Raw genomic sequence first — 12,682 nt, 5'->3', positions numbered from 1 at the left:
AGGAACTCCCCACCTACGTCCGTGACACCACCCACGCCCTCCACCTCCTCCAGGACTTCCAATTCCCCGGCCCCCAACACCTCATATTCACCATGGACGTCCAGTCCCTGTACACCTGCATTCCGCATGGAGATGGCCTCAAGGCCCTCCGCTTCTTCCTGTCCCGCAGGTCCGACCAGTCCCCCTCCACCGACACTCTCATCCGCCCAGCTGAACTCGTCCTCACACTCAACAACTTCTCTTTTGACTCCTCCCACTTCCTACAGACTAAGGGGGTGGCCATGGGCACCCGCATGGGCCCCAGCTATGCCTGCCTCTTTGTAGGTTACGTGGAACAGTCCCTCTTCCGCACCTACACAGGCCCCAAACCCCACCTCTTCCTCCGTTACATTGATGACAGTATCGGCACCGCCTCTTGCTCCCCAGAGGAGCTCGAACAGTTCATCCACTTCACCAACACCTTCCACCCCAACCTTCAGTTCACCTGGGCCATCTCCAGCACATCCCTCACCTTCCTGGGCCTCTCAGTCTCCATCTCAGGCAACCAGCTTGTAACTGATGTCCATTTCAAGCCCACCGACTCCCACAGCTACCTAGAATACACCTCCTCCCACCCACCCTCCTGCAAAAATTCCATCCCCTATTCCCAATTCCTCCGCCTCATCTGCTCCCACGATAAGACATTCCACTCCCGCACATCCCAGATGTCCGAGTTCTTTAAGGACCGCAACTTTCCCCCCCACAGTGATCGAGAACGCCCTTGACCGCGTCTCCCGTATTTCCCGCAACACATCCCTCACACCCCGCCCCCGCCACAACCGCCCTAAGAGGATCCCCCTCGTTCTCACACACCACCCTACCAACCTCCGGATACAACGCATCATCCTCCGACACTTCCGCCATTTACAATCCGACCCCACCACCCAAGACATTTTTCCTTCCCCTCCCCTGTCTGCTTTCCGGAGAGACCACTCTCTCCGTGACTCCCTTGTTCGCTCCACACTGCCCTCCAACCCCACCACACCCGGCACCTTCCCCTGCAACCGCAGGAAATGCTACACTTGTCCCCACACCTCCTCCCTCACCCCTATCCCAGGCCCCAAGATGACATTCCACATTAAGCAGAGGTTCACCTGCACATCTGCCAATGTAGTATACTGCATCCACTGTACCCAGTGCGGCTTCCTCTACATTGGGGAAACCAAGCGGAGGCTTGGGGACCGCTTTGCAGAACACCTCCGCTCAGTTCGCAACAAACAACTGCACCTCCCAGTCGCAAACCATTTCCACTCCCCCTCCCATTCTCTAGATGACATGTCCATCATGGGCCTCCTGCACTGCCACAATGATGCCACCCGAAGGTTGCAGGAACAGCAACTCATATTCCACCTGGGAACCCTGCAGCCATATGGTATCAATGTGGACTTCTTCAGTTTCAAAATCTCCCCTTCCCCTACTGCATCCCTAAACCAGCCCAGTTCGTCCCCTCCCCCCACTGCACCACACAACCAGCCCAGCTCTTCCCTCCCACCCACCGCATCCCAAAACCAGTCCAACCTGTCTCTGCCTCCCTAACCGGTTCTTCCTCTCACCCATCCCTTCCTCCCACCCCAAGCCGCACCCCCAGCTACCTACTAACCTCATCCCACCTCCTTGACCTGTCCGTCTTCCCTGGACTGACCTATCCCCTCCCTACCTCCCCACCTATACTCTCTCCACCTATCTTCTTTACTCTCCATCATCTTCGGTCCGCCTCCCCCTCTCCCTATTTATTCCAGTTCCCTCTCCCCATCCCCCTCTCTGATGAAGGGTCTAGGCCCGAAACGTCAGCTTTTGTGCTCCTGAGATGCTGCTTGGCCTGCTGTGTTCATCCAGCCTCACATTTTATTATCTTGGAATTCTCCAGCATCTGCAGTTCCCATTATCTCTGTAGGTGGAAATCATACTGGTTTTGGCTCAACACTCTTGATTTCAAACTGAGGATGAGAAGTCAATTTGAGAAACGTCAATACAAACCCATCTCCAACATTAGAAAGGGTGTGGACATTGAATCGATCCTCAAATTTATTTTCCTCACTGTTAAGTCCAGCAAAATTGACTAATGATCATTGCCGACAAGTAGACAATGTTCAAGAACAGCTGTTTCAATTATAACTTCTCACTTTGTTGTCTGAAATTAGAAATTGATATGTTCATGAATACATAGCATTCGCTCACCAAATAAGCCATCCTTGATATATGAACTTAGTGAATGGACATTGGTTCATTACGGGCTTGGCCAGCCTTGCAATCAATATAGACTCAATTTCCAATGTCGCTGGATAGGAATTAGAACAAGAATGTGAGAGTATTCACCCCTATCCCACATTAAAAACATAACTTGTTACAGCACTCCAACTACCTCCAAGGTTTAGGGCAATGACTATTGGAAGGCAAGGGGGCTGCATTGTCCTGAATGGCGTTGAGCTGCTTGAATGTTATTGGAACTGTATTCATCCTGGTGCTAAGAAGTTTCAGTTACACTCTGGATTTGTGCCTTGTAAATGTGTGACAGATTTGGGGAATTAGCAGGCAAGTTAGCTGCCACAAAATTCCCAGCCTCTGACTTGCTTTTGTTGCTATGGCATTAATACGGCTGGTCCATACTGGAGGAAGGTTCAATAGTTGCAATGGCGTTGAATGTCAATGTGGATAGCTTATCTTCTTTTGGAAATTTCCACAAGAACAATTTACTTAAAATTTATTGACCAGAGGCTGTGCATTGGTCAGGTCTTACAGCCTATGAACACAGACTACTTGATGGTCTGAGATGCTGTATATCACATTGAACACTGCATTTATCAGTGACATTGTCACTTTATTGACCTTATTGAGTGCAAATCATTTACGAAGCAGTGGACATCACACTGAGGAATTTCCTGATTGACCCCTAACACCATAACCATCTCACTGGCAAGATATGACTTCAACCAGTAATGATGTTACACCTCGATTGCTATTGATTTAACTCTGAAATCAGACTCCTTGATGCCTGTTGGTTGAGCATTGCTGTGTAATCAAATCTACCTTGTCTCTGAAGTTCAATTCTTATGTATGTTTGGACTAAGACTGTAGTGAGGTCTGTGGCCACACAGTTCTGATGGGATACAAACTGAGCAGTTGTTGCACCTATGGAGGCAGTCCCTTTGGATTGAGGTAGATTTGCTTTCACTCTGGTTCAATGAATTCTAAGATTGCTGATAATCAGGGGGTCAAAATAATTTTGAGGCACTTTTTGAAATTTTCGCAAGGACCATTTGTTAATTTTCAGATGTTCTATTCTATTCACTCCATTATCAGGCAAAGCTGGGCAGAGTACTTGTGGTTAAAATTTTTGAGACGATTTGTAGCTCGGGTCGTGGATGAGGTTGCAGACCTGCTCGTTGAGCTGGTATGTTCGATTGCAGACATTTCATCACCTTGCTCGGTAATATAGTCAGTATGCCTCCGGTGACCCTTTTCAAAATCTTCGAACATCTAGGGGCACAACAACCTTAAACGGGCCTGCAGATGGGAGACAAGTGCCATCTGTTTGAACAAGGCCTGTGAACTACTTTACTTCCTGCATGAATGCCTCAGAAAACAGGTACTACCACAAAGCTTAAAATATAAAGAACTTGTCAACGATCCACAGGCACGGAGAACAGCTGTACAGAACGGCTGCAGAATGATAAGGATTATGATCAACGATGTCCAAAACCGCCTCCACAAATACAAGTGGGAAACCACACGTCAAAATTTTTGTACTTTGCACTCTGACGCGACTGACCAAGAATGGGCAACTACACTGGAACAAGCCATAGCCATACAACAACAGAGGACAGAACAAAGAAAAGAACAGCCGACAAGACAAGCTACCCAAACTCACTTATAAGAATGACATAGACAGCACAGAAACATAGATCCAGAACATCTCAGGCCAACCGGTTACAAACACTAAGAAAACTGTGCTGGTACGCGGACTGTATTATAACCACAGAGATCCTGGCTGCACTGGAATCAACATTGAAGAGCAACCTGTTGAGCTTTTCCAGCAACTTTGTTTTTGTTCTTGAAGAGCAACGGACTCATGGAGGAAACACAACAGACTATCAGATAGCCGATAGTCCCATCACTGAGTAAAAAAGGCAAGTGGAACACATTCAACACAGAAGAGAAGGCGGCCCTGGAAATTCCCAAGAAGGACAGAATCACAATCTTACTAGCAGACTAAGGATGCATAACAGTAATCCTTAACAGAGCTCAATATATCAAGAAAGTCAATGCACCATTAGCAGATACCAATACCTACTAACAGATGGCAATAGACCCAACACCACAGATGGGAGGTAGGAACTGCTGATGCTGGAGTCCGAGAACAACAAGATATAGAGCTGGATGAACACGGCAGGCCAGACAGCATCAGAGGAGCAGGAAAGCTGAAGTTTCAGGTCTGGACCCTTCTTCAGAAACCTGAAGCGTCAGCTTTCCCGCTCCTCTGCTGCCTGGCCTGCTGTGTTCATCCAGCTCCACATCTTGTTACCACAGTTAGGGAACCAGATCACAACAACCCTGAAGAAATTACACAGCTCAGGAAACATCAACAAAGACAGGCTACCAAAAAATGAAGCCAGTGGGATCTAATGCACCCCGCTTCTACGGCCTCCTTAAGGTACACAAGCTAGGGGTCCCCCTCAGACCCATTGTCTCACTACCAGGCATACCAACATAGACTAGACAAAGAACTTCAATGGAAACCAAAATCCTTGACAACAGTATCCACTGCTCCCAAGAATTTCTCAACATCAAGGACACCAGACTAGAAGAGGATGAGATAACAGTATCTTTCGACATAATAGCACTTTTTACATCCATAAACAAACATCGACCTAGCCAAAGAGTCAATTCCCACACTGCTGGGCAAAACAAGAAGGAAGACACCACATGACACCAACTGCGTCAACAAGGACATTATCCTGAAACCAGTGGATCTGTGCCTAATACCTTCAATGGCCATATATTTAAACAAATCAACAGAACACCAACGAGATCCCCAATATCAGGGCTGATAGCAGAAGTGGTAATGCAAAGATAAGAGTGGACAGTGCTCCCCACTATCCAACACAAACTCTGGGTCCACTATGTTGATAATCATGAAGATATCATCTAACACACAATACTATAAGAAACCCACTGACACAAACAACATTCTCACCAGAATAAAATTCTCAAATGAACAACTACCTGCTACCCTTCCTGAACACAAGAACAATGGGAACTCTGGACTAGCGTATACAAAAAGATAACAAATACAGACCAGATACTCAATTATATCAGCAACCACTCCAACACCCATAAACAAAGCTGCATCAGGACATCATTTAAACAAGTCACAACACACCGCTGCAACCCAGAATTGCGCAAAGCAGAGAAGAAGCATTTATTTGGAGTTTTAAAAAGGAATGGATACCCAAAAAGCACAATCTGCCATTACCTCCGTGACAAACCACATCATCAGGAAGACACAACACGGCCAGACACACTAGTTACCACACCATATATCAGGAATATATCAGAGATGACCACAAGCTTACTCAGACCCCTAGGTATCAAGGTAACTCACAAGCCAACAACTATCCTGTGACGGTTACTGACAAACGTAGCTACACCCAATTACACAATGTAATATACAAAATGCCAAGCAAGGACTGACAGAAACATTACCTAGGCCAAATTGGAAGAAAACTGGCAATAAAAGACACATGACCATCAACTAGCCACCAATTCTCACTGGTCTCAATACACATGGACAAAGGGCGCAAATTTGACTGGCACAACACGTCCATAATAGCACAAGCTAAACAGAGACATGCCAGGGAATTCCTGGAGGCCTGGCATTCCAATGGGAACTCCGTCAACAAACACTGAACTGGACCTGATGTACAAACCACTGAAGAACTAAACCAGAAGTATGGCAACCACCCCAGGAAACCAGGTGTATATATAACAAGTGAGACAGAATGCCAATGTTTCACCAGAGGTGCACTGATGATGTTACCTAGCAGGGTAACAAAACATCTGCAATCAAACACACTGGCTCTGCGAGCAAGTCTGCAACCTCGGAGTACTTGTAGATTGGAAGATAGGAAATTAGAATTTGGTATTTGTAAAATGCTATGGGGGAGGGGGAGAACAGTGCAAGGTCCCGTTAAAAGATGATCTATGTTTTCTATGCTTAGAGATTTAAATAAAGTGTCCGTGGGCAGTAGCTTGTGGGTTTGCAGGTCCACAGAGAGCCCTCAAATTGAAATGTTTGTATCAAAAAGTAATACAGTTAGCAGGTTAAGCAGTTTTACTTTGTTATCAAGACAACAAGTTTTGTTTTTCGCCAATCAATTTCAACCAACCACTCAGAAACCAAAGATCAATTAAATTTAAATCCGATGGTTTTGACAACATGGGATCAATCCTGTTGTAAGGAATTGAGATGTCATCAAGGGTATATTAAAAAAAAGAAAGAGAGAGGATGGCTGGAAAATCAGGAGAATCAACTGTCATCTGCCAGAGTTAACAGCTTTCAAGAGAGAATCACTGGCTCTCAGTCTTCTCTAGGTTTTAGAGAAAGCATGATCTAAATCAAAGGTGCCTACAGCAGAACTGGTTAATATTCCTGACAGAAGAATTCGACAGAGGTATTCCTGACAGTAAGTTTGACGGGGAAGGGACAAAGCATTCCAGACAACACATAATCTGACCGTAATTTCGACAGACTAAATTCTGTTTTCTTTTAAATTTATATAAGTGGAACTTGTATTTATTGAAACAGCATATCATTAGAACCTTGTTTTATTTGGGAATAGTTAGTAGTTAGAAGGGGGTTTATTTGGTTTGTTAATAACTTAGTTAGTTTGTTCACTATTAGAATTAGATGAATAAATTGTTATTTGTTCATTGTAAAAAGTGAGAGTCAGGGGTTTGTTTTATTTAATCACTAGAAGTTGCTCAAAAGCAGGTTACACCACTTTTTCCACACTCCTTTTTAACAGATTATAAGGTGAGGTACTCTGCTCGAGGTGCTTCAATTTTAGTTACAGGGAGGGTGGTAAGCTCAATCTCCACTTTATAACACTTCAAACTCACTCCAATAGCAACATGGACTACATAGGATGAATTGCATTGACAAACTAAAATTGCTTTACAAGTATTACACTTGTAATTGCAAATACATCCCTAGGAACAACAGAACTAAGGACAGTGATAAATTAAGGGGAAACTGCTTAAGAAATAAAAGAGGTTTAAGTAAATCAATGAATGAGGAAAATAGTTTAAAGTCTGTGAAATGTAAGTGCTCTGTTTAATAGTCCAGAAGTGGTGAGGTTAAGAGTTTGTGTGCATTACAGCTCCTGTCAGGGAGGTGTAAGTGTCTAAGTCACATATGCTCTTATTCTTGTCCCCATTGCTCTCCTCCTTCCTGGCTCCAGCTTGAGCTTTAAGCAGCTGCCAGTATTGTGACAGCATATGTACATACCATGAACTGAATTTCACACGTTAGGTCACTTTCAACAAGTAAATTCTCTTATTTGTCACCTCTACCATTTTTTTTGGGCCGGTTTTTAGGAGCGGCATGAGAAAGCAAGTTTATCCACCAGCTGTGATTTTTGAACCTTGATGATAAACCATTACATAATCTAAAGACTCTGCCACATGTGAAGAAGGTGGTAGTTCAAATATTGGGTAGGTGGGTTGCTTGAAGGTTGTGCACTCTCTCCAATATTTTGAATTCACCTCTACACATCACTGACAAAGTCACATTGTGCTTGATACTATGTAAGTGCCACTTGATAAGAACTGTCAATGACATCTTCTACCACTTTGCTGATGGGGCGATAATTCTTTAAATGGGATTTGGTCTTGCCTTTTAGTGAACAGAACATACCTGGACAATTTTCCACAGTGCAAGGTATTTGCCAGGTTTGTAACTACGCAGGAAAAAAGTAATGAGGGAACACCTGGTTTGGAGCACAACTTTTGAATATCACAACTGAAATGCTGTCATGGTCTGTAGCTTGTACCCAATACATTCAGCAATTCTTGATACCATATAGAATGAACTGACTCATCTGAAGACTGGTACTCGAGTGCTGAGGATCTCAGGATAGGGTAAGAAGGATTGTCACACAGTACTTCTAGCAAGAGATGTTTGCAGATGCTCAGCCTTCTCTCTCACACACGTGCTGGGTTCCCTCATCTTTGAGGACAAGGATATTTATGGAGAGAGATAGTAGGAACTGCAGAAGCTGGAGCATCTGAGATAACAAGGTGTAGAGCTGGATGAACACAGCAGGCCAAGCAGCATCAGGGGAGCAGGAAGGTTGACTTTTGTGCTTAGGCCCTTCTTCAGAAATGGGAGAGGGGAAGGAGGTTCTGAAATAAATAGGGAGAAAGGGAGAGGCAGATAGAAGATGGCTAGAGGAGAAGAAAGGTGGAGAGAAGGCAGACAGATCAAAGAGGTGGGGATGGAGCCAGTAAAGGTGGAGTGTAGGTGGGGTGTTGAGGGAGGAAATATGGCAGTCCAGGGAGGACAGACAGGTCAAGGTGAGATGGCGGTGAGGCTTAAGGTGGGAGGAGAGGATAGGTGGGAGGAGAGGATAGGCGGGAGGAAGAACAGGTTAGGGACGCAGGGTCAAGCTGGGCTGGTTTTGGGATGCGGTAGGGAGAGGGGGAGCTTGTGAAATCCACTTTGATACCATTGGGTTGCAGGGTTCCCAAGCGGAATATGAGTTGCTATTCCTGCAACCTTCGGGTGGCATCGTTGTGGCACTGTTGGAAGCCCAGGATGGATGTGTGGTCTGAGGAATCGGAGGGGGAGTCAAAATGGTTCGCGACTGGGAGGTGCAGTTGTTTATTGCGAATCAAGTGTAGGTGTTCGGCAAAGCAGTCACCAAGCCTTTGCTTGGTTTCCCCAATGTAGAGGGAGCCAAAACGGGAACAGCGGATGCAGTATACCACATTAGCAGATGTGCAGATGACCATCTGCTTGGGGCCTGGGATGGGGGTGAGGTGGGAGGTGTGGGGACAGGTGTAGCACTTCCTGCGGTTGCAGAGAAAAGTGCTGGGTGTGGTGGGGCTGGAGATTTGTTGTTTAATTCTCCACGTTCTTTAGAATTCTCAACATCAGAGAGCTGTGGATGCTCAGTCATTGAGCGTATTTAAGATAGTGGTGGTAGACTTTTGGGCACAAGGGGAATTAAGGAATATTCAGGAGATTGTCAGACACGCTAACTGTGCTGCCTGTACTTCATGCTTCTCTCACCTCATTACTGATTCCATGCGCTATACTACCACTATTATTTGGTGGCCTATAAGTAACTCCAATCATGTCTGCTGCCCCTTGCTGTTTCTTAACTTCACCCAAACAGGCTCCATTTTATTGTTAGAGATAATGGGAACTGCAGATGCTGGAGAATTCCAAGATAATAAAATGTGAGGCTTGGCCTGCTGTGTTCATCCAGCCTCACATTTTATTATCCATTTTATTGTTCTTCTGATCTGAGATCCTCCATTACTAATGTACTAATGCTATTCTTTATTATCAGCACAACTCCTCTTTCTTTTGGTCATAACTTAAATGTATATTCTTGACTCTGATTCCCGGTCTTGGTCATCAGGCAGCCAGGTTTCTATAACGGTAGTCAAATCATAACATTTAAATCTATTCACTTCTTTCAATCATCTACCATGTTCCAAATGTGTGCACTGGAGTGCCCTTAACTCAAATCTTTTTGACATCATGCTGCATTCAAAACTTATTCAGTGCTTGGCTTTGTTTTTCCTGTCTTTGAGTCCTCTTAGTAACAGAAAGTAGGCAAGTTACTAAGGTTATTCCCTTCAAATTTGGGTTTCTCCTCAAGTCTCCACTTCCTCACAAGCCAATTTAAATCCACCTTAACTGCATTAGCAAGTTTCCCTGTGACAATATTAGTCACAATCTTGTTTAGATGTAACTCATCCACCTTGTACAGGTCCCATGTGCCCCAGAACTGGTCTCAATGCCTCAGAAATCTGATTCTTCCTCCTCACACCAGTTTTCCAGACATGTGTTAAATCAATCAACCCTCCTGCTCTTATACTAACTAACACGTGGCACTGGGAGTTATCCTGAGATTACTGCTCCAGGATCAGCTTTTTAATTTTCTTCCCAACTCTCTGTAACCGGCTACCAGGAACTCTTCTCTCTTCCTTCCCATGTTATTGGCACCAATGTGAAATCAACATCTGGTTGATTCCCTTCTTCAGAAGGATGTCCTGCAGCCACTCAGATATCCTTGACCCTGACACTAATTAAACAACACACTATCCTGGATAAAACAGTGTGAAGCTGGATGAACACAGCAGGTCAAGCAGCAGAGGAACAGGAAAGCTTGACGTTTCGGGTCAGGACCCTTCTTCAGAACTACTGCTCCTCTGATGCTGCTGGGCCTGTGTTCATCCAGCCTCACACCATGTTATCTCAGATTCTCCAGCACTGGCAATTCCTACTATCTCTGTAAAACTATCCTGCAGTCACATTTAATGCCACACAAAAAAAACCTGGTGGATCTCCTATGGAATTCCATCCCCTCTCCCTATTGTCCTTCCATCTGTCACTCCCTTTCACATATGTCCCACTTCCCCCTCCACCCCACACAACCAAGATGCCAAGATGCAATGGACTTGGTTCTGGCCACACTCTGCTGAGGAAGTACTGCCCAAAGTGAAATACTAATTAACAAGCAGGAGAGACTCAGGAGACTCCTGCATTCTCCTGGAGTGTTTGGGGGTCACCCATTCCTTCAAATCTGCATGCTTCTAACCTGTGGTATGACCGACTGCCTATTCACGCTATCCATGTAGTACTTTGTTTCATGGACGCAGAGCAGCGACTCCAGATGCTGCTCAAATTCCAAACTCAGTACATATGGCACATCCACATAAACCACAGGATGTACACTCCACTTGGCCCAGCTAACCTGCCATCCCGTTACTGATATATACTCCAGAGCTGCCCCATACAGTTTCAGATTTCCAGCATCTGTAGTTCTATGATATCACGGTGTGAAGCTGGATGAATACAGCATCAACTTCACTGCTCCTATGATGCTGCTTGGCCTGTGTTCATCCAGCTTCATACCGTGTTATCTCAGATTATCCAGCATCGGCAGTTCCTACTATCTCTGTAATTCTGTGTTTTGTTTTATATCAGCCGTGGAGTATTTACCTGTTTCCCCATTAAAGTTCCTCGGGGTCACTGATAAAGCAAGAGGTCGTTGCCCTGAACAGGATCTTCCCCGGGCCTGACCGCTGACCGCTCTCTAGAACTACTTTAGCGCCATCTTTTCATTAGGGACACATGAGACGCGCTCACCTTGGCAATGCCGAGAAAGATTCACCGGACCCGAAACGTTAATTCTGATTTCTCTGCACAGAAGCTGCCAGGCCTGCTGAGATTTTCCAGCAACTGCTGTTTCTGTTTCTCACCTGCTGCTGCCCTGATCCACCGAGACTCGGCCCCGGACGGCGTTGCTGGCCCATAGCTGTTGATGAGTTCGTCTCACCGTCTGCCGTCCTGCTCCCGTACCCAACTTCCACACGAACGGAGATCCGAGCGCGGAGCCACTCTCCGGTAAAAACCTGCGGATTCCGCGGAATATCAGCAACTTCATGTCCACGGCACAGGGCGCCGCCATGACACACACCTCCCTATAAACCCCAAGCTGATTGGCTCGTTCACCCCCAATGAAACCTTGGTAACACCTATGCTCTCTTTCATTTTCTATTTCCCCAGTTTCTGATTTGTTTCTTTTGTATTTTTGCAGAGAATAAAATATATTTCTGAAATACGAAAATGCAACTTGCAGTTTTCAATTTGGAACGACAGAGATGTGTTATTCCCAATATTTGTTACCCAAATTTTATTTGCATCGTTTTGTGGAATTTCATTGTGAATATCATTTCACGGTTACATTTGGTTATCTCAGATTGTCGTAGCAACATGTCTATATCAGAAAATAATTACAATTACAATCCAGCAGTCACTGGGACGGCTGTTAAGTGGTCTGAAATAGTTCAGTACTAAATATGGAGCCCTCTGATGGCTGGAATTTTCTATGATAAAATTTTAAGATAAAAGTGAGTCATGCTGTTCTGGAAAGTTATAGGCTTATTCTTCAACCTTTACTCCAGACTGTAGATGATGGCTTATATTTTCCTTTAATGAGAATCATTGACTGCTTGAGAAACTCTTCACTTTCTCGCAATGATGGCTCCTCATGTAAATAATCTGCCCCTGTGTGACTCAATAATTGTATCACCTTCAAATTGTCAAACAAGCCATTTCGAACATCTGCTCTAGAACATGGTACATAATCTGCAAAACAACTAGCATCTATGTTTCTTGGAATGCATCTGAACTGTTGATGCTTCTTTCCCACAAAGTGAGATTTATGGGTATAGATGGACATCAAAAACAAAAGTCAGCTGTCAAATGAATTTACCTAGTTTTGAAAGGTGTGAAGTGCTTTTTTGTAGGAGTTTTTACATTAAGTTTCAACCTTTTATTATTTGCTTCCATCCCATCAAAGTCCACATGTACTTGGACAAACCTGGATTTGCCAACTAAATGGCA

The 12,682-nt window shown here is 44.9% G+C and overlaps 1 protein-coding gene across 1 annotated transcript in view; it reads right to left on the bottom strand.

The window, feature by feature from the left end:
- The window catches only part of LOC125455146 (polyribonucleotide nucleotidyltransferase 1, mitochondrial), a 64,608-nt gene extending 52,856 nt beyond the window's left edge, over window positions 1-11,752 (bottom strand). Inside the window, exon 1 of the mRNA XM_048536818.2 lies at window positions 11,536-11,752. Coding sequence (XP_048392775.2) covers window positions 11,536-11,744 — 209 coding nt within the window. The 5' untranslated portion in view covers window positions 11,745-11,752. The remainder of the gene's footprint in view (window positions 1-11,535) is intronic.
- Between the last annotated feature and the right edge of the window lie 930 nt (window positions 11,753-12,682).

Source organism: Stegostoma tigrinum, chromosome 9, assembly GCF_030684315.1.
Source record: "Stegostoma tigrinum isolate sSteTig4 chromosome 9, sSteTig4.hap1, whole genome shotgun sequence".
NCBI classification, from domain to species: domain Eukaryota; kingdom Metazoa; phylum Chordata; class Chondrichthyes; order Orectolobiformes; family Stegostomatidae; genus Stegostoma; species Stegostoma tigrinum.
The sequence above is the reverse complement of the archived record's forward strand: the minus strand, read 5'-3'. Positions and strand labels throughout refer to the sequence as shown.